This window comes from Microcaecilia unicolor, chromosome 3, assembly GCF_901765095.1.
Source record: "Microcaecilia unicolor chromosome 3, aMicUni1.1, whole genome shotgun sequence".
Lineage (NCBI taxonomy): Eukaryota > Metazoa > Chordata > Amphibia > Gymnophiona > Siphonopidae > Microcaecilia > Microcaecilia unicolor.
The window spans coordinates 339319944-339344592 of record NC_044033.1 but is presented as its reverse complement, the minus strand read 5'-3'; the positions used below and the strand labels follow the sequence as shown (position 1 = coordinate 339344592).

Genomic DNA, 24649 nt, shown 5'->3' with positions numbered 1-24649 from the left:
CCAAGAAAAGCCGCATCACGCACGTGCTTACTAATTGTTTTCTTTTTGGAGAGTTTAGGCAAGTCTCTTGCACCTCCCACTCTGGGTGGAACTAGAAGTAGTCAGCACTCAGCATTTCATAGACTTCGACTTCGTAGTTTATCAAGCTATCAACACCACCCAATCAGTATCGATGGCCCTTAATACTCAGAACATCACACTAAAGACAGCAATTCGTATTTTTTTTTAAAGGCGACAGCAATAAATATCCCACATATCCTGGCTGATGCCTGGATGCATTTTCTCGCATACTAATAACAAACATTTGGAGGCACCAGGAAACACCTAATGCGCTGCAACAGCACGTGGAAAACCCCCACCAAAGAGCTGAAAGCATGATCTAAGTGTTCATTATCTCTCTCTCTCCCCCACACCCTATCCGCTGGAGGAGCCCGTATGGCAGAAGACTCGCTGCCTATACAGAAGTCACGCAGACAGGCCGAAGGAGACCACACTTAGGGACCAGCGTCCTCTACCGACCCCGGCCATTCCTCACTCTCAATCCCTTTACCTTCGTCGTAGTTGTATCCACGCACGTTCCTGTGGCGAGCCATAGCCACCAAAACAGAAGTGACCCTCGTGTTTCTCAGGCCCTGGAGCCTAGCCACGAACCCGCCATCTTTCTTACTACCACTAACTGCCTCTAGTCACGTCACGTCACTCACCGCTCGGCGCACACCAGTCACACCAACAACTCGTGCGCCTGCGCAGGAGTTCAGCGAACGAGATGCAGTGTTTCCTCTCGCAGTACGCATGCGCTCGAGCAATTGACGCTCAGGTAAGGCGGAAAGTCAGCTGTTGAGACGCGTGTACCTTACTAGCATTAGGACTCATTAGTTCCATTTCCCTGCCCAAAGTAAACAAGCAGAATTCACCAATGCTTTTAACCCAGCATACAGAGAATTATATTATGAATGAGCCTTTTAAAACTATGTGCATGTCTTGTTCAACGTATGAATTGCCAAAAAAAGTCTAAGGTGTTTTGGTATTGCGGTTTTATTGTTTTGTGATACGTGTATGGCCAACCACCTAAGCATGAATGTTTATCGAGGCAAATCGTCATCCGTGATGGTCCATTGCTCATGCTATGCAGCTGCCAACTTCTCGTGTTCTAGAATTATAGAGCAAAATGACTCCAGGACGCTGAGACTGTGGTGGTATATAAAGGAGCAAACTATTGTAGACTCCACAGTACTACCACCACAGGCCTGCCTCAGTTACATTAAAATGTGTGACATGAATGTGACTAAACAGTCTTAAAATTTGTATAGACAAACATACATGTAATTATAAAACACATAAATCATACACAGTAATATATGAATAAAATGCATCAAATATAAAATTATAAAATTACAAAACACATGATTTATATAGTTATATATAAGAAAGTTACATCAAATATAAATATGGAACAAATATATCTAATATACGATAGTACAAGATGTTCACAAGTGACTTGTACTATCATATATTAGATATATTTGTTCCATATTTATATTTGATGTAAGTTTCTTATATATATAACTATATAAATCATGTGATGCATTTTATTCATATATTACTGTGTATGATTTATGTGTTATGTGTCACACATTTTAATTTAAGTTATTTTTCTAAAAATTCTTCAGACTCCTGAGGCAGGCCTGTGGCCGAAACACAGTACTGTGTCGAGTCTACAATAAAGTTTGCTCCTTTATATACACCACAGTCTCAGCGTCCTGGAGTCATTGGTCCACTTCCCACTTTTTTTTATCTGTATCTTTACCTCTTGGGATTTTGTGTTCATCCACTTAGGTGGATAGCTTACCCCTAGAATTATAGAGCAGCAGCAGCGCATTTTTGGGAAGGCCCCGGGGTGGACTTGGGTGCCACCCATTTCTCTCTGCTCTCTCCTCCCTCTTGTCCCCCCACCCGTTATATTTGGTCTGGTGGGGATACCCCCAAGCCCCACCATCTGAAGAGCACTGCAGCCTGAAATTGTTCCCCCCCCCCCCCCCCCCCCCCCCCCCGGTGTGGAGAAGTTAGTGGCGTGCTTTCCAGCCATTGACAGCCTGACACTGGCACTCCTCGCACAAGAATGTCACCGACTTCCACTTAAGGGGGTTGGGGGGAGGTTCAGGCCATGTAGCTCTTCTGATGAGGCTTGGGCATCCCCGCCAGCCGTTCTGATTACTGCAGTTGGGGGGGGGGGGGTCGGCACTACACCAATACCCGCTACATTTCTGACAACCTTATGCTGGTGTATTATGGAACCTGCACGTCTGACATTAATGGATATAATCTGGGGCTACAAATAATACATTTTTCTACAAGCATTTGAAAGCAGAACCACCTTTTTCAGGTCAGGATTCAACAACGGATATCAAATGTATAAGTGAAACATGATACTGTCATTGGCATACTTTTCACTCTTCCCCCCCCCCCCCCCAATTATTTTTCCCTCTAGAATGGCCATTAGAATGCTTTTCATCAGGGCTGGTCTTGGCAATTGCGAGGCCCTGTGCAGACCAGTTTGGTGGTGCCCCGCCCCAACCTAGCCCCACCCCTTGTTGAGAAGATGTGTTTAAAAAATTTTTTTATTTCAAATAAAGACAAATCAAGCAAAACTTGTACAGAAAAACTAATTCAAATAAGCACATTGCTATCATAGGAAACCTTTTGGTTTAAAAAGCAAAACCATGTGCATGTAAGGACTGGATAAATTAATTAAAACAAATGCCCTTAATATGTAATACTTGGTAGCAATAATGAAACAGTGACCAAATATTCACATAGCATGCAGTCTGAGCCAACATATTTATTTTCCACTGAACATAATTAACATTGTAAGAACTTGGTGGCTAATAGTGTGCTGAATTGGACAATGTTGGCACATTTAGACTGACTCTGGACAGTTCTGCATGAAGGAAACCCTTCCCTCAGTATTCAATACCTTCTCTGTGAAATATTAGTAATAAAAAAACGCAAATGCATTTTTATAATATACCATAATATACCACTGCATGCCACTAAACAAAAGGAGTAAGTTCCCATGTGCCATTTTTTTCTTTTGATGTAGGACACAGGAAAAAAAAAGATGTTAAAATGCTCCCAGGTTTCAACCTAATTAATGATTTTTTAAAACTGTACTTATAAATAGTAAGTCTGTTACGCACTTGTCTGTTTTGGTGGCCCTTTACTAGGTGAAAACATCAAAATAGAGTAAGTCTCTGTAACCAGCCCCTCCAAATGATATGAATACGATTTAGAATTAATTAGATGAAACCAGTACTTCCTCTGTGTACATCCGTATGCTACACAAGCCGGCATCTTTGAAAATATAAGTGAGGTCCAATAAAAATGCTACCAGCAATAAAGAACGACAAGGTGGACAGAGCAGCTGATAGATTTGCTTGCTTTATTTGGGTAATGGGATGAGGGGTGCGCAGAAGAGAGGGAAAGGGAGCCCAATCACTTGTGTTTCCGCGGCCGTCTCAATCTAACCATCTTCAGCTCTCCTACCCATTCCCTTAGCTCCAGTTCGCAGCACCACTGCCTTCTTCAATTTTCCAGGACGCTGGCAGCGTGAGTGAGGTAAGCGTATTGCCTTCAGCGGCCCGGGAATTCTCCCTCTATTTCAGCGTCCCGTCTATGCAGGACAGGAAATTGTAGCAGAGAGAAAGCTTCCGGGCCACCGAAGACATTGTGCTTACCTCACTCACACTGCTAACGGCCCAGAAAATTGAAGAAGCAACGTTACAGGGAGCCAAAAGGGAGTAGGACAGAGCAGACCATGGCAGTTAGATTAAGGAGACAGCAATGATGGCTGAAGCAGGGAGCGGGAGGGAGATGCTAAGGCCGCCACGGGACCCCTGGGAGCACGAGGCCTGTGCGATGGCCCTGCTTTTCATGTTCCATTTATACATTTTAATAGTCATATTTTGCTTGTACCTGACCTGAAGAAGGTGGTTCTGCCTTTGAAAGCTTGTCAAAAAATGTTAGACCAATAAAAAAGGTATCAACTTATTGTTCTTTCTTTTGTTTTATTTCTATGTATTACCTCTAAAGTGGATTAACACTGAAAGTCAGGCCTTGACATGCCTCAGGCTCCAGGTCACCATGGCAAGTGAAAAAAAATGGGTCTGGCACCTGGGTTTTGCCAGACCAGCACAAGTCAGGGGTTGGAGCTGCAGAGAGGAAGCACCAACAGCAGCAGCTCTCCCTTCTGTTCTCTCTGTCTCCCCGTTTCACTGTGAACCCTCTAATGTGCATAGGCACATAAAGGCATATATCTCTCTGCCCAGGCCCAGGCAAGGAGAAAGAAAGGGGAGCAGCTGCGTGTCAGTCAGCAGCCTACTGTTCTGTTGCCTGGTGCTAAATGCAAAATTTGAACCACTGACATGCAGCCACTCTCCTTTCTTTCTTCTTGTCTCTATGGTTCTGGGGGGGAGGGAGAGAGGTGGATTTCTGTGGGGAAAATGGAACTGCCTGCATGCTTGCTTGCCTGCCTGCCATGAGCACTGGGGGTGGGGAGGAAGAGAGTTGGGTGCCTGTGTTGCTGCAGGGGAGGTGGAGGGTATGAGAGCTGGGTGCATGTGTTGCCGTAGAGGGAGGAGGGAATGAGAGTTGGGTGCCTGTGTTGCTGCAGGGAGGGGGAGGGAGTGAAAGCTCGGTGACTGTGTTGCTGCAGGAGAGGGAGGAGGGTGTAATCGCTGGATGCCTGTGTTGCCAAGAGGAGGGGTAGGGATTGAGCGTTGGGTGCCTATGTGCTGCACGGTGGGGAGTGAAAGCTGGGTGCCTGGGTGCTTTGGAGGGACAGAGGGAGAGAGCACTGGATATATGTGTAACATGGCGGGAGAGGGGATGCTGTGCATCACCTTGAGCACATTATAAATGTGCCATTTATAAATGTGCATAAATAAAAATTCCAGTCATTCCAAGGGTAGCTCCTAGATCCTAAGAAACTTTGTTGAGCTGTGCAACTGGAACTGGGTAAATTGTCAGTTCTGTTACTATAATCTCTACTTAATATTTATATATGCAGGTTTCCCAAGTAGTCCAGTTCTATCATGATGCATAGTGGGCCTTGCAGCATTGATTTCAATGAGTAGAATTAGGTACTGCAAATACCACAGTGCTTTTAGATTAAGTTCGATACCAGGATTGGCCAAAAAAATCTCTCTCCTAGAACTGGCTAATCTGGCCATTCTGTATATGGGTTCAGGGTAGTTGATGAGTCCATTCTAGGAGTTACAAATTTGCCAGCCTGTGGTAGAACGAGAGGACATGAAATGAGATTGAAGGGGGGCAGACTCAAGAAAAATGTTAGGAAGTATTTTTTCATGGAGAGAGTAGTGGATGCTTGGAATGCTCTCCCGCGGGAGGTGGTGGAAATGAAAACGGTAACAGAATTCAAACATGCTTGGGATAAGCATAAAGGAATCCTGTGCAGAAGGAATGGATCCTCAGGAGCTTAGTCAAGATCAGGAGGCGGGGCTGGTGGTTGGGAGGCGGGGATAGTGCTGGGCAGACTTATACGGTCTGTGCCAGAGCCGGTGGTGGGAAGCGGGACTGGTGGTTGGGAGGCAGGGATAGTGCTGGGCAGACTTATACGGTCTGTGCCCTGAAGAACACAGGTACAAATCAAAGTAGGGTATACACAAAATTAGCACATATGAGTTATCTTGTTGGGCAGACTAGATGGACCGTGTAGGTCTTTTTCTGCCGTCATCTACTATGTTACTATGTTATGAATTAATTGCCTTTTGGGGAGTTCTTTCCTTTCTTTTTTCTCTCTTTAGTTTATTTTATTTATTTGTTGCATTTATATCCCACATTTTCCCACCTCTTTGCAGGCTCAATGTGGCTTACATGGTACCGTAATCGGCGTTGACCGATTCTGGTGTGAACAAATACAAGGTGTGAGTAATATCAAGGTGATATTATGGTAGAGTGAGATAGTGTGCAAGGATCAGGTGCCCTTAAAGCATATATTACTCCTCTTTTGACAACCTGGTGAGCTGTGAAGGGGGTTTACCAATTGAGAGGTAGTACTACCCAACAGCCTTCTTAAGGATTACCAGCTATGGTCCACATGGCACTTTCCATCTTTGCAGACTAAGTTGGGTGATGCTGGTTTTAATTTTTGTAAGGAATGGAATGGTACCTTACTGGCACATGGCCAACTGCAGGAATTTTTAGAGAGCAAGGTCCCTTTTTATCAATATTTTCAAGGCTGGGATGTTCTTCTTGGTCAGGATGCAAAATAAAATTTTTGTAGGGATTCTACAAATGTAGAAATGGTATTATTTAAGTCAGCGCATAGAAAGAAATTCCCATCTAGGTTTAATGTGAAATTACAATTTTACCAGACCACATATATAGAGTCTGAGCATAAATGGAAGGACAGAATGGGAGAACCCATGGAGTGGGGGGTGGCCTTTGGAAAATCACATACCAGTAAGCACATAAACGACCATGGGGATGATATATTTGTGGTTCCTTTAACTTGATAAGACATGGTTGTGATGAAGTCTCTTAACCAATTGATAATATTACCTCCAATTCCAAGTTTGTCCAAAAGTTTAGCAAGAATGTTATGATCTACCATGTCAAAAGCACTTGACAAATCATATTGCAAAAGGAGGATTTTGTTTCCAGTTGCAATTTCCTGTTTGAATTTAGTTATTAGAGTAAGGAGGACCGTTTCTGTGCTGTGGGCAGATCGGAAGCCTGATTGTGACTCATGAAGGATAGAAAATTTCTGAATATATTCATTTAGTTGTGAGGTCACTCTGTTCTCCATTAGTTTAGTGATTAGAGGAATGGAGGCAATTGGACGGTAGTTGGTAACGTCGTTTGAAGATTTCTTTGGATTTTTTGGTATAGGTGTTAATAAAATATTACCATGATTGGTAAGGAAGGAACCTTGTTGAAGCAGGAAGTTTATGTGAGTGGTGAGATCCAAGATGAAGCATGTTGGGGCATCTCTTAAAAGATTAGGCGTTTATGTTGGATTGGTAGGGTATGCTTTTTAAACAGGTAAGTTTTTAGTGTTCTCCGGAAGTGTAGGTGGTCGTACATAGGTTTCAAGGCTTTTGGTAATGCATTCCACAGTTGTGTGCTTATATAGGAAAAACTGGATGCGTAAGTTGACTTGTATTTGAGTCCTTTGTAGCTTAGGTAGTGCAGGTTTAGGTATGTTCGCGTTGATTCGGATGTGTTTCTAGTTGGTAGGTCGATCAAGTCTGTCATGTCTCCCGGGGCTTCACCATAGATAATTTTGTGAGCCAAAATGCAGATTTTGAATTCAGTTTGTTCTTTGATTGGGAGCCAGTGTAGCAAGTAACTGCAAGGGGGCATACATATGGGTGAAGCATTGGGGGGGGGGGGGGGGACATGGGCGTGTCCTGTAATTATACACACAGCTTATGTGATAGGTTGCACACACTGCATGGTGCACTTAGGAATGCCAACTTATGACTACCATAGACCTTGTATAAATGGGTGTGTCTAAATGTAGACATATCAATATCAACTTTCACTAGTATCATGTAATGGAATCTTGGTGCCAAGATGCCGTTCTAGAATTAATGCTCAACACGCAGCATCAAGGCGCATAAGTTGAGGCACCAAGTTGTAAAATTGCTCCCAATGTGTCTTTTTACTGTTTTTTTTTTCACACATTCCATGTTTCATTTCATTCCAAGGTATGGTTGCAACTTGGACCTTTCAAATGACACATAAGAGAACACGCCATGAAACTAATAACTAGCACATTGAAAATATAACATAAAAACAGTGCCTAATTCAGTTGTGGAATCTATTGTGAGACAATGTGAGCAAGGTAAGTAACATAGGAGTCAAAAGAAGTTTGGACAAGTTCCTGTATTAAAAGTCCATAACAGCCAGGTTTGGGAGAGCCGTTGTTCATCCCTACGAGAAATATATCAGCTTTTTGTGATATGTTGGGTTTTGGTGACCTGGACTGACGCTATCTTAGATAGTGCTGAATAAAAGTTTGTGACCACCCCGATTATCTGTTTTTAATACAATTAAACTAACAGCAGGATTAGATCCTAATCTAAACTGATAAGAGAAAAAGGTAGGTTAAAACAAGTCACTTGTAGCAGGTGTTCTGCATGGACAGCAAGCTACAAGACCTCACAGCATGAGCAATATCACTGATGGAGCCCATGCCGAAAGCTGCTCCAGTTTAGCAGTTTTGTAAAGTTTCTGAGCTGCATAATTAGCATTGGAGAATTCCCCAGTTTTATGGACCTTCTTATAGAAAACTCCAGAACAGGGAACCACATTTGTCTCGGCCAAAACGGGGCTTTGAGAATCATGGTTCCCTGGCCCTGTCTGAGTTTCAGGAGAGTTTTTGCTATTAGGGGGTATTGAAAGATACGTGAACAGCAGATCAACCAGTGCTCATTAAGTCTCCAGGACATGGAAGCCCAAGTGTTACATTCCTTCTCTTCTTTAAAGGGTCAATCTCCCCTAGGGCAGGCTAGTTGTCACCCAGACCTTTTAGAGGTGAAACTTGTTTACAACTCACTTTTTTCTTTCAGAGATTCTCCTTTATATCTGTGCTCAGCACTTCCAGAGCTGCAACTATTATTTTCTCCAGTGTTGGAGCATATGATTCCTAAATATGTAAGGATTGTTATGGAGAAAATTGTGTGTGTGTGTGGAGGGGGGGGGGGGGGGATCTAATGCTCTTATTGTAAACATCAGATTTCATTTTATTTCTGCTGCTCTTTTGCCTTTCAGAACTTAAAATGGTTAGTTGTCTTCAGATGCTCATCTCCTTCCTTTTTGTTCAGCATTCTTTGCCAGCTTATCTTGATTACAGTTCCTTGCATTCAGCTTCTCAAACCAGAGCAGTGAGCTCTTAATAGCTTGATGTACAGCATCTTTTGTTAATGTACTGTAGACTGCTCTCTCCTTTGCTCACTGAAATTTTCATACCTTTTCAACATTTATTAGAGCACGCTTCTTCTATAGGGCCCATTGGTAATGGACTGTCTTTCCCCATATTACTTTGCCATTACCCTCTTGGAAGATAAATGGCCTTGCTCAGCCTGCCTCCCAAGAGTGGACAGACCATTGGGACAGTAGGGCAGTGTCAGAGGGCCCACAGCAATAGGGAGGGCCCTAGCCTCCATCTAATTTAATCACTTTTAATAGGTGGTTAGGTGCCCATGACCCTTATTGCCCGAGGGCCCAGATCTCTGTCAGTCCATCTCTGCTACCTCCTGTTAACTTATGCTGTAGTATTGAATCAGCACTAATGAAGAGAGCTGTAGATGTTCCTTCCTTCCTTCCTTCCTTCCTTCCTTCCTTCCTTCCTTCCTTCCTTCCTTTTCTTTCTCTTGATTTTGGTGACTAGAGATGAAATAGCTCATGCTGGAAGATGGTTGCCTACTCGCATGCAGGTTACGTGCTTAAAGTTGGTTTGACCATTTTTACCTATTATCTTTTGAATATGAAAGCTGAAATTTTCAGAAACTAGACATGTCTTACAGTCCAGATCTTTTCTGGCAGTTCATACTGGATGCTGGTGTATTTAACTGATCCTAGGAGCAGGCAGGCATTCACATATCAATAGTCTCCTTCCATACACGTTTTTTCACTGTGTTTAGAAATACAGCCAGTTCACTCACTAGAGAGAGGTCATACTAGTTAATTGTGTTAACTGGTATATTTGACCTAGACTAGGAGCAAACTTTCAAATTAATATCCCATTTCTTTACTTTCTTCCAGTATGGCTCTAACTGATCTGGCTGGCACACTGTAGCTGGACCACAGCATTGCAACAAAGTCTGGTAAGATGTATATAGCTAGCATTGGTCTAAAGAGAAACCACACAGGTTCCCCACTTGAGTTGTGTCCTATGTGCAGTGGTGTGCTGGAGCCGGCTCACACGAGCCGGTTGTTAAATTTTACTGATTTTTGCAAGCCGGGTGTTGATGGAGTCAGGCAGCGAGAACACAACCATCTGGGGTTTTTTTCTCCTCCTCTCTCCCTCCTCTCCCAGCCCCCACCCGCCCGTGAACCCCCAGCATACCTCAGCTTCCTACCTTATCATGTCGTCCCTTAGGTTCATCATCCTCCCCTCACCACTGCCTGACAAACCCGGAGCCTTTTCTCTGCCGACCAGGCAGCGTGTTACCACTAGAGCTGCTGGAAGAGTAAGGTTTGAAGAATAGCCAAAGAGGGAATGGAAGCTGAGAGAGGTAGGACTCGCAGAGGAGCGAGAGGCAGATGATTCTGGGTTTGGATGAGGACGGAGACAGCATGAAGTAAAAACAAAAAAAGGTGAAGCTACTTAGGTTAGTCTCTTTCCCCTTCCCGCGCAGCTGTCTTCGCCGTTAAAACCAAAACAAAATCAAGCAAACTTATGAGCTGCTGCATCTACGTTGTCGTTCTTTATTGTTGGTAGCATTTTAATTTAATCTCACTTATATTTTCAAACATGCCAGCTTGTGCAGCATAGGGGATGTACATAGAGGTAGTAGTAATTTCTTATAAATCGTACTCGGTGTATCATTTGGAGGGGCTGGTTATAGGGACACCCTCTTGCATGTGTTATATTTGTGCAGAGATTTTTTTTCTCTTGGTAAAGGGCCACTAAAACAGATATTATGTTATAAGAATCAGGTGCTGCATCCATGTTGTCATTCTTTATTGTTGGTAGCATTTTAATTCAATCTCACTTATATTTTCAAACATGCCAGCTTTGGCAGCATACAGATGTACACAGAGGTCAGAGAAGTATAGTAATGGAATAACTTTTCATAGAGTAGTAATTTGTTATAAATCATATTCAGTGTGTCATTTAGAGGGGCTGGTTATAGGGACACCCTAGCATGTATTATATTTGTGCAGAGATCTTTTTTCTCCTGGTAAAGGGCCATTAAAATAGATGTCATATTATAAGGATCAGGTGCTCAACATTCAGAGTTTCTATCTATTTATTTATTTATTTATTTAGTTACTTATTTATTACATTTAACCCTGTTATTGGTGCAGAGATTTTTTTTCTCCTCGTAATGGGCTTCTAAAACAGACATCATGTTATGGGAATCAGGTTCTCAACGTTCAGAGTTTCTATTTATTTACTTATTTACTAGCCGTTAAGCCCATTAAAACGGGCGAGTATTGGTATGTTGTTTTTTTTTTTTGCAAGGCCCCCCTCCCCTCGCAGCTGCAAGGCCCCCTGCCCTCCCTCCTTCCCTGTCAGCTCCAAGGCCCCCTGCCCTCCCTCCCAGTTTTAAGGCCCCATTCCCTCCCAGCTGTAAGGGCCCCCCTCCCAGCTCCAAGGGCCCCTGCCCTCCCTCCCAGTTCCAAGGCCCCATTCCATCCGAGCTGCAAGGGCCCCCCTCGTCCCTCCCTCCCTCCCAGCCAGCTCGAAGGCCCCCTTCTGTCCATCCCTCCCAGCTCCAAGGCCCTCTGTCCCTCCCTCCCAGCTCCAAGGCTCACTCCCCTCCCAGCTCCAAGGCCCCCCGCACTTCCTCCCATTTCCAAGGCCCCTTCTCCTCCCTCCCAGCTCCAAGGCCCCCTCATTCCCTTCCCCCCAGCCAGCTGCTAGGCCCCCTCCTTCTGAGACCTTCCTGCCCTCCCTTCCCTCCCCCCCCCCCCCCCGGAGTCGCCGCCGCCGCCCCCCTTCCACCCGGGCCAGGCCCTCTCTTCGCTATTGAACTTACAGTGCAGAAACCGCAGCAGGCAGATCAGCTCCCTTCGGCCTTCCTTCCCTGCCTGTGTCCCACCCTCGTGTGACGTAACGTCGGCGAGGGCGGGACACAGGCAGGGAAGGAAGGCCGATGGGAGCTGATCTGCCTGATTCGGTTTCGGCGACGTAAGTTCAGTGGAGAAGAGAGGGCCCGGCCCGGGTGGAGGGGGGGCGGCGGCGACTCCGGGGGGGGGGGCGGTAGCGGCGACCTCGGGGGGGGGGGGGGAGCGGTAGTGGCGACCTGGGGGAGGAGCGGTAGCGACCTCGGCGGGTCCCTCCCTCCCCTTCCGCGCAGTTTCCCTCTCTTCCGTCATCACATCTTGACGCGGGGGCGGGACAGAGAGGGAAGTCTCTACTGCGCATTTGCAAGTGAGTCGGTCACTTGCCATTTATATGTTTGATGGCATTTTATCCCACATTAGACATGAATTAGATGGGAACCTGTGAGCATTTAAAAAAAAAAAAATTCCCGGAGAGAATAATGCATAACCCCCACCCCCCGGCTCTCTCCCTGGGTATAGCCAGCTCTACAATTTGGGGGGGGGGGGTTGCAGAGGTGGACCAGGGAGAGAGCCTGTTGTTAAAATTTAACCAGCACACCACTTCCTTTCTCTTTCCCACCTTCAAGTTGAGGTGCCTAATATGAACGTTTTACAGAGCCGTCTTTCAATCCCTCTTATAAGTAAAGTTTGCATAAGTTTCACCTAACATGCTTTGCGAAAGCCTGGTCCTCCTATGGACTTTTCTACAAGTGGAGGGGCATAATCGAACGGGGCGCCCAAGTTTTCATGAGAAGGGGCGGGGAAACCCGTATTATCGAAACAAGATGGGCTTATCGTTTCGATAATACAGTTGGGGACGCCCAAATCTCAACATTTAGGTTGACCTTAGAGATGGTCGTCCCTGGTTTTCAGCCATAATTGAAACCGCCCATCTCAAAATCGACCAAATCCAAGCCCTTTGGTCGTGGGAGGAGCCAGAATTTGTAGTGCACTGGACCCTCTGACATGCCAGGACATCAACCGGGCACCCTAGGGGGCACTGCAGTGGACTTCACAAATTGCTCCCAGGTGCATAGCTCCCTTACCTTGGGTGCTGAGCCCCCCAAATCCCACTCCCCACAACTGTACACCACTACCATAGCCCTAAGGGGTTAAGGAGGGCACCTACATGTGGGTACAGTGGGTTTTGGGTGGGTTTTGGAGGGCTCACATTTACCACCACAAGTGTAACAGGTAGTGGGGGGGGGGGGAATGGGCCTGGGTCCGCCTGCCTGAAGTGCACTGCACCCACTAAAACTGCTCCAAGGACTTGCATACTGCTGTCATGGAGCTGGGTATGACATTTGAGGCTGGAGTAGAGGCTGGCAAAACATTTTTTTAAAGTTTTGTTTAGAGTGAGAGGGAGTTGGTGACCACTGGGGGAGTAAGGGGAGGTCATCCCCAATTCCCTACGGTGTCATCTGGTCAGTTCGGGCACCTTTTTGAGGCTTGGTTGCAAGAAAAAATGGACCAAGTAAAGTCCGCCAATTGCTCATCAGGGACCCCCTTCTTTTTTCCATTATCGGCCCAGGACGCCCATCTCTTAAGCATGCCCCAGTCCTGTGTCCGCTACGGTGCTGACACCCCCCCCCCCCCCCCGTAAACTTTGGTCATCCCTGCGACGGAAAGCAGTTGAGGATGCCCAAAATCGGCTTTCGATTATGCCGATTTGGGCGACCCTGAGAGAAGGACGCCCATCTCCCGCCTGTTAGGAACCTAAAAAAAGCATAAATAAATAGTCCCAATCTCTTATGACAAAGGGTTCTTCCTATTGAGAGTTTCTGTGACACCTCTCATGTGGGAGTTTCTGTGACATCTGTCCTGATCCTTTTGGCTTTCGTGGTCCAAGCTCCAACTGGAGCCATTCACTCCTTCTTTCTCCTGAATTCTTCTGCTCTGTGGAGAATTGTTATTTTCCTTTATACTAGCAGGAATTTTCATATCTTGCCCAACTTCAAAACTGCTTTGCTACATCACACAATTTCTGGACTGGTTTTGTAAGGACACTAAGGAAGAAGAAATTATATCTTTCTTGACAAGTTCCTTTAGTTGAACCAGACCAGTCCAGAAGCCTCTCCTTAGTGAAGATTAATTAGCATATTTCCACTGTAGATTATTCTGCTGTTTTCTTCTCATTTCTCAGTTCCAGATTATTTCATTTTACTATTCCACTAGTTCATTTCATTGGAATGAACTGTTGGAGATGGGATGCCAGCTTCATGGACCTTCAGTCTGTCCCAGTAGTGCTTACTCTAACTGAACTATTTTTATATTTCTTTGGCAGAAAATTAACAGTATTTTTTTCATTGTTCACTCACCCATTTTTTAATTTATTTATACTGTACTTATTTAGATGTAACTACCTTTATAAAGAGGTTCACCTAAAGAAATAGATTTTCCTAAACAGTGACTGACGTTACTTTTTCTGGTTTTCAGTCTTGTTTTATGGATTGTACACCACTGACCTATGTGCCAGATGGAGTGGTATATCAAATATTAGTAAACATAAACATAACGCAGTTAGACAACTGTGTGTCTGAGTCCAGTGCCTTGTTGGTAAAAGTGATGGCTGAATACATCCTTAAAGTACTGGTTTGAGACAACTCCTGAATACATCCTTGAAGTTGGTTTAAGCCAGCTTCAGTCCCTGTTTGAGAACTGTTGGGCAGTAGAGAGCAACAATGCCCTACTGATAAGGGTAATATAAGTATTCACCATTAATCGACTATATGAACATGAGCACCATTGCTTGGCTATTCAAAATACTGAGGATTCTGTGGCTGCACGATACCCTTAAGGGGTGAATCACATAGAACTACTTTGTTTCTCTGTCTCCATCTACTGGTCAATGGGCGTAACCCACAATTTCTGGACTGGTCTGGTAGGACTAAAAGAAAGAAAATTATCAGGTAAGACATACTTTCTCCTTGTTGGTCAATCAATCCTTGAAAGCCTTTAAACCATTCCAGACCACTCTTAATTACAGGAAATTTATTTGATAAAGTTTTTTTAGGGGGGAGGACCATAACCTCTGAGAGTGAAACCTATGTACATTGGCTCCCCAGCCCAGTTTGGACATATCCATCATCAGTATTGTTTGAATTGGTGGAATGTGGAAGGGGATGCCAATTGACAGATTGGACTGAAAAATTTACCAAGTCAGAGAGTACCAGAGGGGTTTGGTAACAGATGTGATATCCTGTAGCCTGTGGTCAGCCTATGTGCCCACTGTGTGTGCAAGGCCCATTGAGCTTATATTATCTTCAGACGTAAAAAGAAGAGGAGTAGGGTAGGATAATGGACATCCACAAGAAGCCAAAAGGAAATTTCACAGTTCAAAACAAGAGGTTTATTGATAAAGCACCACCGTTGAACAGACCCGACTTGGCTCTGTGTCAGGTCTGTTAAGTTGTGCTGCTTTATGAATAAACCTCTTGTTTTGAACTGTGAGACTTCGTTTTGGCTTCTTCTGGATTTCCATTATCCTATCCTACTCCTCTTCTTTTTGGATTTTTGTCTGTATAAGGTATTGCATCTGGTTTTGACTGTTGTTATCTTGAGATGTGCCAGAGATGTTACATGAGCTATTGAGGGCCATGTGTCCCAACATCTTCAGCATGTTCTATGCTGATGTCTGCTAAGTCGTTTGGGTTTCTACCAATATGGATACTAGATTGGTGATCATTTATTGCAGTACAAAAGCTTTCATCTGAATCATGTCTAGCAGAGCGCCTATGAATTCCAGTTTTGTTGATGGGCATAGCTGAGATGTAAAGTACAGTAGTTACGAACCCTAGAAACTCCAGCACCCAAATGGCTGTGCACACTGATCCTTTGCTTTCTGTCTGAGATGAACTCTTATTTATTGGGATTTATTAACCATCTTTATGAAGAGATTCATCCAAGGCAGTGTACAGCAGGTACAGTTTAACATAAAACTTACAATACTGTTAACAGCATAACAATAGTAAAATGACCAAGTATACATATAAATACAATGAATGAGGTAAACTTGAAAACAGAAAATTGAAACCTAATAATAGGACTACCATGAAACAGGATCAAAAATATACACATTTTAACGGCACTGAAATTCAAATAACAGATATAATATGATGTCGGTATAATAATAGTGAAAGATCTAATAAGCACACAATTAGAACATTCAAATAACATTGCTATGATTTCTTGATAAGTATTTCCTGATGCTGAGAGCTTGACCACAATGTTCTCAGTAGGTAATTTGATGGTAATTTGAATAAATGCAGATGGTATCCTATCCGGACAATTTTTAGAACTACTGATCAGTGTTTATAAAGTGGCAGCAGTTTGCAAAAAACCTTAACCTCCTTCCTACCAGAAGGCTGTCTGGCACAAATATTAGTGCACTGGTTATGTTCTTGTGGTGGCAGTTAAATCCTGCCCTCAGTTTTGGCTGTGGTTGTCTCTAACTTAAATGTATGACATCAGCAATTTTCTCCTCTAGTGGGATATTCTTCTCTTATGTGATGGAGACAAGTATGATGGTAAGCCATTTGAACCCTCCTCTTCTGGGACTGCCTCTGGCTCATAATTAGAATCCCACAGAGTCTGACCCTGAAAAGTATTTCAGTGGAGAAATCTGAGTCTCTGCCTGTCTCGATCTACTCACATCAGTGAAAGGCCATAGATGAAGATATAAAGACACCGAAGATCTCTGATCTCAGAGTGAAGCTTCTGGAAATTAACAGTGATGCATCAAGGCCCTTTGAGGTCTTGATGTTTGGTGTCCCTTCTACAGGCAGTATGTGAGTCTCAAGGACTGATTGGATCTCTCCCCAAATCAACTTCAGTTATGATGAAGCCTAATATCTAATGAAGCAAAGAACTGTTCTATACACTCATTGGATCTCATGAGCTACTGCTTGAAGGCTGCCATTGACAAAGGCATAGGGAGTACAGTAGGTGTAACCACATTCTCCTGAGTCACTTGAAGAGTTTGGATGCTATGTTTTGGGTCTGTGGAAGCTGTTGCATCCCTTCAGTACCAAGGATGAGCAGTCTTCATATTGGGAGTGCTTTGAGGACACCAGTGACTTCAGTGCCTTGGTGCTCATGTCACCATGTTCCAGTGTGGCATAATGTCAGTACATCCTGACCTCCACCTCTCATTTGGCATCATGAACTACCTCTTCTTTGTGCATTTTTCAGAGGATGGCCAGTCCCGATGGCCTCAGTTGATGCTTGATGTTGAGGCTGATTGATGCATTTTCAATGTGGATGCATTCTGGTATCCAGTGTATCCCTGGAACCCATGATGACCAATGTTACCAGTGCCAGTGTTGATGGACTGGACTTACTAGCACCAAAAGATCATTTGTACTGCTTTTCATGACCATGAAGACCTCTCTTGGACATCTGTGAACATAACTTATAGTGACAGGGATCATGATTGGGCCCAGGCATTTCTAGCACTAGTTATGAGTAGGTCCAAAAACAGGAGCAGATACACAAACCAACCAGTAGTTGTAGATGTACACAACTTTATTGGAAGAGCAACCTCTGATAGCTGTATTAACATATAACAATTGATGCCCAACATGTTTTGACATGAAATGCCTGCATAGTTAAACACTGCTGCTAGGACACATATCATACTTACAGTCATTTAACAATCATAAGGACAAATATATATATTAAAAATTATATACATTTAACATTAGCTTAAAAATTGAATAAAACCCAGGAGAACAAAACCAGAAAGAATTTTAAAAAATGTATCCATGATAAGCGTGGTCCTATTGTACTGGATGCACTTCTTAAAGCCTCTAAGGACTTTCTTTTGGTTCATATTGTCTTGAAAAATCAAAAATGACTCAGTTTTGTAAAGTCTTTGACTTGGGATCCTGAGGTCCTCTGATGAAACCTACAGTGAACTGAGCATGAAAAATAAAAGAAATTTATAAATAGACAAAAACCTAGCTAAGGCACTACCAGGAATCACCAACACACAACAACAACTGGCCAAACAAGAAAAATGTACAAAATTAACTTTATTATAAGAAAAATGCATTAACACAGGCTCCATGGAAAAATGAAGAATGAGGAGATTTCATGCAACAGCCACAAGTAGGAAATGGTGTGCATGTGCGGTGAGGTGACTCAGAACCTTTTAGTGTTGCTTCTCTGGAGTAGCTTTTTGTGCAGGCTCCATCAGCGATGTTACCCTTGCTATCCTGTTTGTCCTCAGAGAAATAACTTAGACAAAACAGGATATATTTTGATTATTTATTTAGCAAAAAAGATTCAACAATAAGTATCCTTGTGTGAAAAAGTCTGTGAACCCTTCATTCAGTAACTGATGGCACCTCCTTGAGCAGCAATAACTTCAACTAATTGTTTCCTGAAAACGTGGATAAGTATCTCACATTGCCCTTAAGGAATTTTGGCCCATTCATCCATACAGAAGAGTTCCAACTCTGTGACATTTGAGGGCTTCTTTGCATGAACAGCTTACTTCAGGTCTTTGCCATGACATTTCTGTAGGATTTAGATCAGGATTTTTTCTTGGCCAAACCTAAATATAAAAATCTCCTTACTTAGCCTTTCTGTAATAGATTTGCTTGAGGATTATTGTATTGCTGCATGATTCTTGTTTGGCTAAGCTTCTGCCCATGGACAGATGATGTAAGCAGAATTCATGGTGAAGGAGATATATCACATTATCTGGGACAGTAACCTATCCAGCTCACAAGTACCCAGCTGAAACCTAAAATGTAGATCCATTCCTTATTGCTTACATTCAGAAATAAGCAGTGGCTTTCCCATGTCTACCTGGTTAATAATTGTCTAAACCAGTGGTTTTTGCAACTTTCATACTGGACCTCCTGCCAGTCGAGTTTGCAGAATACCCCTAATAAACATGCATGTGAGAGATTTGCATTCCTACTACCTCCATTATTTGCAAATCTTTCTCACACATATTCATTAGGGATATCCTGAAAACCTGACTGACTTGTGGTCTCCCACTACAGGTTTGAGAACACTGGTCTAAACAATTTTTAAACCCAGCTATGTTAACTGTTTTTACCACATCTTACAGCAACAAATTCTGCGGCTAGATTGTGCATTGTGTGAAAAGTTATTTACTTCCCTCAATTAGTTCTCAAAGTGCTACCTATTAGCTTCATGGAGTGTCCTGTAGTCTTAGTGCTATAGATCAATACAGAGGCATTATGATATTCTCTGTTTTATTTTCCATTCCTTTCCTAATAATACTTAGCATTCTATTTGCTTTTTCTGACTACTATGAAACACTGAGCTGAGAATCTCGTATTGTCCATAATGGCTCCAAGATCTGTTTCCTGGGTGGTGATTCCTAATATGGGAAAGGGAATGGGATTTGATATGCCACTTTTCTGTGGTTACACAAAGCAGTTTACATATTTATTTATTTATTTATTTATTTGTTACATTTGTATCCCACATTTTCCCACCTATTTGCAGGCTCAATGTGGCTAACATAGTACCGTAGTGGCGATCGCCAGTTCCGGTCTGAACAAATACAGAGTGTGCACAAGTACAAGGTGTAGTTGTGATAGAATAGGGTTCATATGTGGTAGATACATTGGTGAAACATTAGGTAGGAAGAGGGAGAGTTGGGGTGAGTCCATTACGTTCTTGGTGTTGTTGTGTAGCGGGTACTCTGGTTCTTATGTTGGTTCATATTATATTCAGGTACTTATTTTGTATCTGGGGCAATGGAAGGTTAAGTGACTTACCCAGAGTCACAAGGAGCTGGTTCTCAGGTCACTGGTTCCCCTGGGTCTAAGGCCACTGCACTAGCCATTAGGCTAATAAAGAATCCTGAATCATGTACCTGTAGTGCAGCTTATTTTTCCTTATGTGTAAATGGGACAATTAGCACATGAGTAGACAATAGTAAGAGGATTACCATACAGGACTCCAAGATGTAAGATCACCAAACATATAAAGAGGAATCCAATAAAATTTATATGGGAAGTAGATTATACTTTATTTTGAATTTAGTGAGCAGTACCCAGGTTGCTGCTTGATACATTTTTGAAGCTAATATATAGATTTCTTGACAATAGTTATGTACAGGCCTTTTGCATAGATATGGCAATGTTAATACATACATTAGTAGGGGAGGGGGGAGGGGCGGGGAGAGGGGGGAGGGAGGGACAGAAAATGTTGATGATAGATGACCAGCTGTATTAGTACATGTTTGAATTGAATATTACCAGAGTTATACTGATTGGCATGGAATTGCTTCATGTGTGCATTCATCAATAAAAAAATTATTAAAATTAAAAAAAAAAAATTTATATGGAAATATAATGTTTGATTTTAACAAAATATTTCTAAAAAGCAAGGAAAAGACCTCAAAATGCCCGACCGCTTACTTTCAGTTTTCAGCGGCTTTAACTGTGGGTGTGGTGTTCATCACTGGTCATAAAAACCTTGTTTGGAAAGAATTATTTTAACCTCTCCTCTTCCCCCACTCTCTATCTCTGTGGATAACACTCTCATTCTCCCTGTCTCATCAGCTCGTAACCTTGGGGTCATCTTCGACTCCTCTCTTTTTCTGCACATATTCAACAGACTGCTAAAACTTGTCACTTCTTTCTCTATAATATCACAAAAGTTCATCCTTTCCTTTCTGAGCACACTACAAGAACCCTTATCCACACTCTTTTCACCTCTCGCTTAGACTATTGCAACTTGCTTCTCACAGGTCTCCTGCTAAGCCTTCTCGTTCCCCTTCAATCTGTTCAAAATTCTGCTGCACGACATATTCCACCAGTGTCGCTGTGCTCATATTAGCGCTTTCCTCAAGTCACTTCATTTGCTCCCTATCTGTTTCCGCTTACAGTTCAAACTCTTCTTATTGACTTACAAGTGCATTCAATCTGCAGCTTCTCGGTACCTCTCCACTCTTATCTGCCCCTACACTCCTCCCCGGGAATTCCATTTACTAGGTAAATCTCTCTTATTTGCACCCTTCTCCTCCACTGCTAACTCCAGACTCCGTTCCTTTTATCTTGCTGCACCATACGCCTGGAATAGACTTCTTGAGCCAGTACAGCAAGCTCCATCTCTGGCTGTCTTCAAATCTAGGCTAAAATCCCACCTTTTAGATGCTTCTTTTAACTCCTAACCTTTACTCACTTGTTCAGTACCCATGTTTTATCATTCCCATGTTAGTAATTCCCTTATCCCTTATTTGTCCTGTTTGTCTGTCCTAATTATATTGTAAACTCTGTCGAGCAGGGACTGTCCCTTCATGTCCAGTGTACAGCACAGTGTACGTCTAGTAGTGCTATAGAAATGATAAGTAGTAGTAGTAGCAGTGTTGGTGGATGGAGACTTTGAATTGAACTGTTTCAGATTTTCCAGGGATACTAGTTACCGTCTTCTTACTACAGTGCTATGTATGGCTGGGGTTTCTCTGTGGTCCCTTCAATGCCTCACGATCTCTCACTTTTCTTTCCTCCTGCTAGCACAAAGCCAATTTGGCTTTATAGAAACTTTGAAGATGATTTATGTAACTGAATAATTTGGCCAAATGTTTCAGCTTATACTTTTGTCACTTCCATTTCACAGTTAAGAATTTTGCTGATCTTATCTCAGTAGTTTCCTCTCAGGGTTGGTTTTGGGATACCTTTTTTTCTAGTTTGAAGGATCCTCAAATGCTCTCTGGTTGACACCCCTCTTTCTTGTTTCAGGGGCTCCCAGGTCTGTCTCATCTCTCTCCTTACATATGATCACTGATTAGATACTTTTCAGCCAAATACAAATAATGAAAAATATTGTTTGGCTGAGTACGAATACCAAATGCAAATAATGAACATTGAGCTTTAACATAACAAATAATAAAAGAAGCAATGTGAAATCAGAGATCAAGCGTTTATTTCAGTAGGATTTAGCACAGTAGAGCCCCGGATTATTCGTATTCAAATTTAAATCTCTATTCGGCCAAATACAAATAATGTGTTCTGGGCCGAATCGAATATGAATTTTCAGTACAGCCCTATTAGATACACCTCTTGCTACTCTAATGGGCTCTTTCAGGGGTGGGCATCTAATTTTTACCACTGGCGCTTATGTTAGCTGCAAACTAAGTTCAAGGAAAGTGGCCTCTGTAGTCTCCACTCTTTGGTACACAGGGTTACAGGTTTGAATCCTGGCAAACTTGACAATAGTGCAGATTAGTTGATGTTACCTTAATAGGTGGGGGTAAGGGCACCTGCATTATATACAATGTACTTAACATGCAATCAAAGTAACTGTATGGGAAGGTGCTGGGTTCACCCTCAACGGTTATCAAAGAGGCTTTGCAGTTACCATCTACAATAACTGCAAATACCACACTTTAGTATAAGGGCCCCTAAACTAATTATGTTAATGCCTGCAATTTAACAAAATTTAACAGATATCGATGCACATTTACACGTACAGTACCTAAAACCTATGTGCAGTATGTGATATGTGTACTGAAGTGTGATAAGCAGTTACCACCTGAATTGGTGCATAGTAACAGTTATCACATGGCCACAGTGGTAGTACTGTATTCCTGAGACACCATGCATTAATTCACACAGTGACTACATGAAATGGGCGGAGAATGGGCAGGTTATTGGTGTGATCAGCAACTGCAGTTAGTGCATAGTAACTTACCATGTGCTGTCACCCTTGCCAACAGAGCAGAAACACTTACTGCCTTCTGAACTGTGGCCCAATATTCTTTCAAGTACCTTCCCACCTCTCTAATAGCGCCCCACCCCCCCCATTCATACCAGGGATTTCCTAGTATCTTGTGGGGAGCAAGAATGTTGAGGAGTGTAGCGGCCCAGGTTTCAAATGGCACCTCTGACCCCTAGCAATATTCTCGCAGTACCATCACTAAGGGTTAAGCTGCCAAATAAGGGTGTTAGGAGGCAGAGATGCCATTTTAAACTGAGTAATAGCAGGAGGATTTATCAGAAAAGTTGGGAGGGTGGGATAATGTTAGAGGGGTGAGTACTTGGAGACATGGTGAGGGCTATTGAATGGGATGGAAGTGTATTTGAAGGAATGTCGAGGTGGCTACTGGGGATGAGAAGGTTCTGTTTTGTACCTGTGATCCCTTAATTCTTGCTGATAGTGTGTAAGCAGCCACCCTATTGCTAATGTACTTATAGGCAATTCTATAACTGGGCACCTAGTAGGAGCCTATTCTATCAGGAAACATACCCCTCAATTTACAAAGCTATTTAACCGACCAGACACAGCCACTGACCTGTTAAATAGCATATCGGCGCCTAAACACAGATATTCAGCAGGAGATAACTGGTTATAGCTGGCTGCTAACCGGCTATATTGCACAACATAGCCGGTTAAGCACAGATATTCAGTGCTTAATTGGCTATGTTCAGCAGTTAAAATAGGCCACATAAATAGCAGGCCTATCCTTAACTGCTATAAAGGTAATTGGTTAGTGCTGAATATTGGCTTAACCAGTTAACTTTATAGCGGTTAAAAGCCTCCAAATGTGGTCCACATTGAATATCCGGGTTTAATGCTGGCGACAGACAGCAAAAATGCTGCCTGCCACTAGCTGAATATCAGACCCATAGGTACCCACTTTCCTTTATAGAATACTAGTGTAACCACTTAAACCCCTGGATTCTATATATGGCACTGGAATTTAGGCGGCAAATTAATTAGCTTACAAGCCAATTAACTGCATTGAATTAATCTTAACAATCAATTAATACAGTTAATTGGCACTAATTAAAAGTTCCGTCTGCATTTGCCTGCGTCCTATTCTATAACCCAGTGTGCCTCGATCTGGGCAGCTCAAAAAGGGGTGTTGCCAGGGAAGTGGCAAGGGCATTCCTAAAAGTTGTGTGTGACATAGCCAGACAGCCAATTTTGGGTAGGCCTGAGCCCAAATTGGATGGGCACATTTTTTCTGCCCCTGCCCTACTCCCACATGTCACCCCCACATTTCACCCCTCCCCCAGCACCTCACAACTCTAAATATAAGTACTTTAGCTCATGAGGATCCCCAAGCTCTGCTGGCGGAAGACTTCCTCTGAAGGTGGCCAGAATTCCATTTTACCAAGTTTGGCAGGAAGCAGCATTCTTGAGCCACCGATGTTGGCACCCTACGCATTCCTACGCATGCGTAGTTGTCAATGACTCAAGGATGGTGCTGCACTCTATAGAGCTTGGTAGAAGGGAATTCTGACTGCCTTTGAAGGAGGTCCTCAGCTGGCCATGCTTGGATATCCTCTCCAGCTATAGCAAGGGTCAGAGCTGGAGTTAGACATGCTGGGGCACAGGTCAGAAAATAAAAGAGGGGGCCCTCCCGATCCCTACATGCCCTACAATCTCCCCAACTGCCATTACTATCATACCAACAGACCCTCACCAAATTCAAAACAAGGGATCACAAAAATAGAACTGGGAACCCCAAGAAGTTAAACTTGGCAGGTACTGCAACACTGGAGAAACAAAAAACATATATGCACTATGCACAGTTCCCAAAGCTAACATACTGCATTTAATAGATTCAAAATAAAATGCTTTTTTGTGCCTTTGTTGTCTGGACATTTTACTTTTCCATTATGTTGGTTCCAGTATCTCTTTTCCTGTCTGTCTTCTGCTAATTTTCCTTCAAGCGGCTGCTGTCCATTTGTTTTTTCTCCTCTGTCCTGTCTTATTCCGTTCCTTCACTACACCTACCTTTGACATATTGATATTTCCTTTTTAGGTTTTTTTTTTTTATTTGTGAAATTATATTCTTTACAAGCATTACAACTTGAACAGGAAAAATCAGACAAGCAAATTTTTAAGAAATCAT

General features: G+C 43.0%; 1 protein-coding gene across 1 annotated transcript in view; it reads right to left on the bottom strand.

The window, feature by feature from the left end:
* The window catches only part of HBS1L (HBS1 like translational GTPase), a 328487-nt gene extending 327782 nt beyond the window's left edge, over positions 1-705 (bottom strand). Inside the window, 1 exon segment of the mRNA XM_030198451.1 lies at positions 551-705. Coding sequence (XP_030054311.1) covers positions 551-593 — 43 coding nt within the window. The 5' untranslated portion in view covers positions 594-705.
* Between the last annotated feature and the right edge of the window lie 23944 nt (positions 706-24649).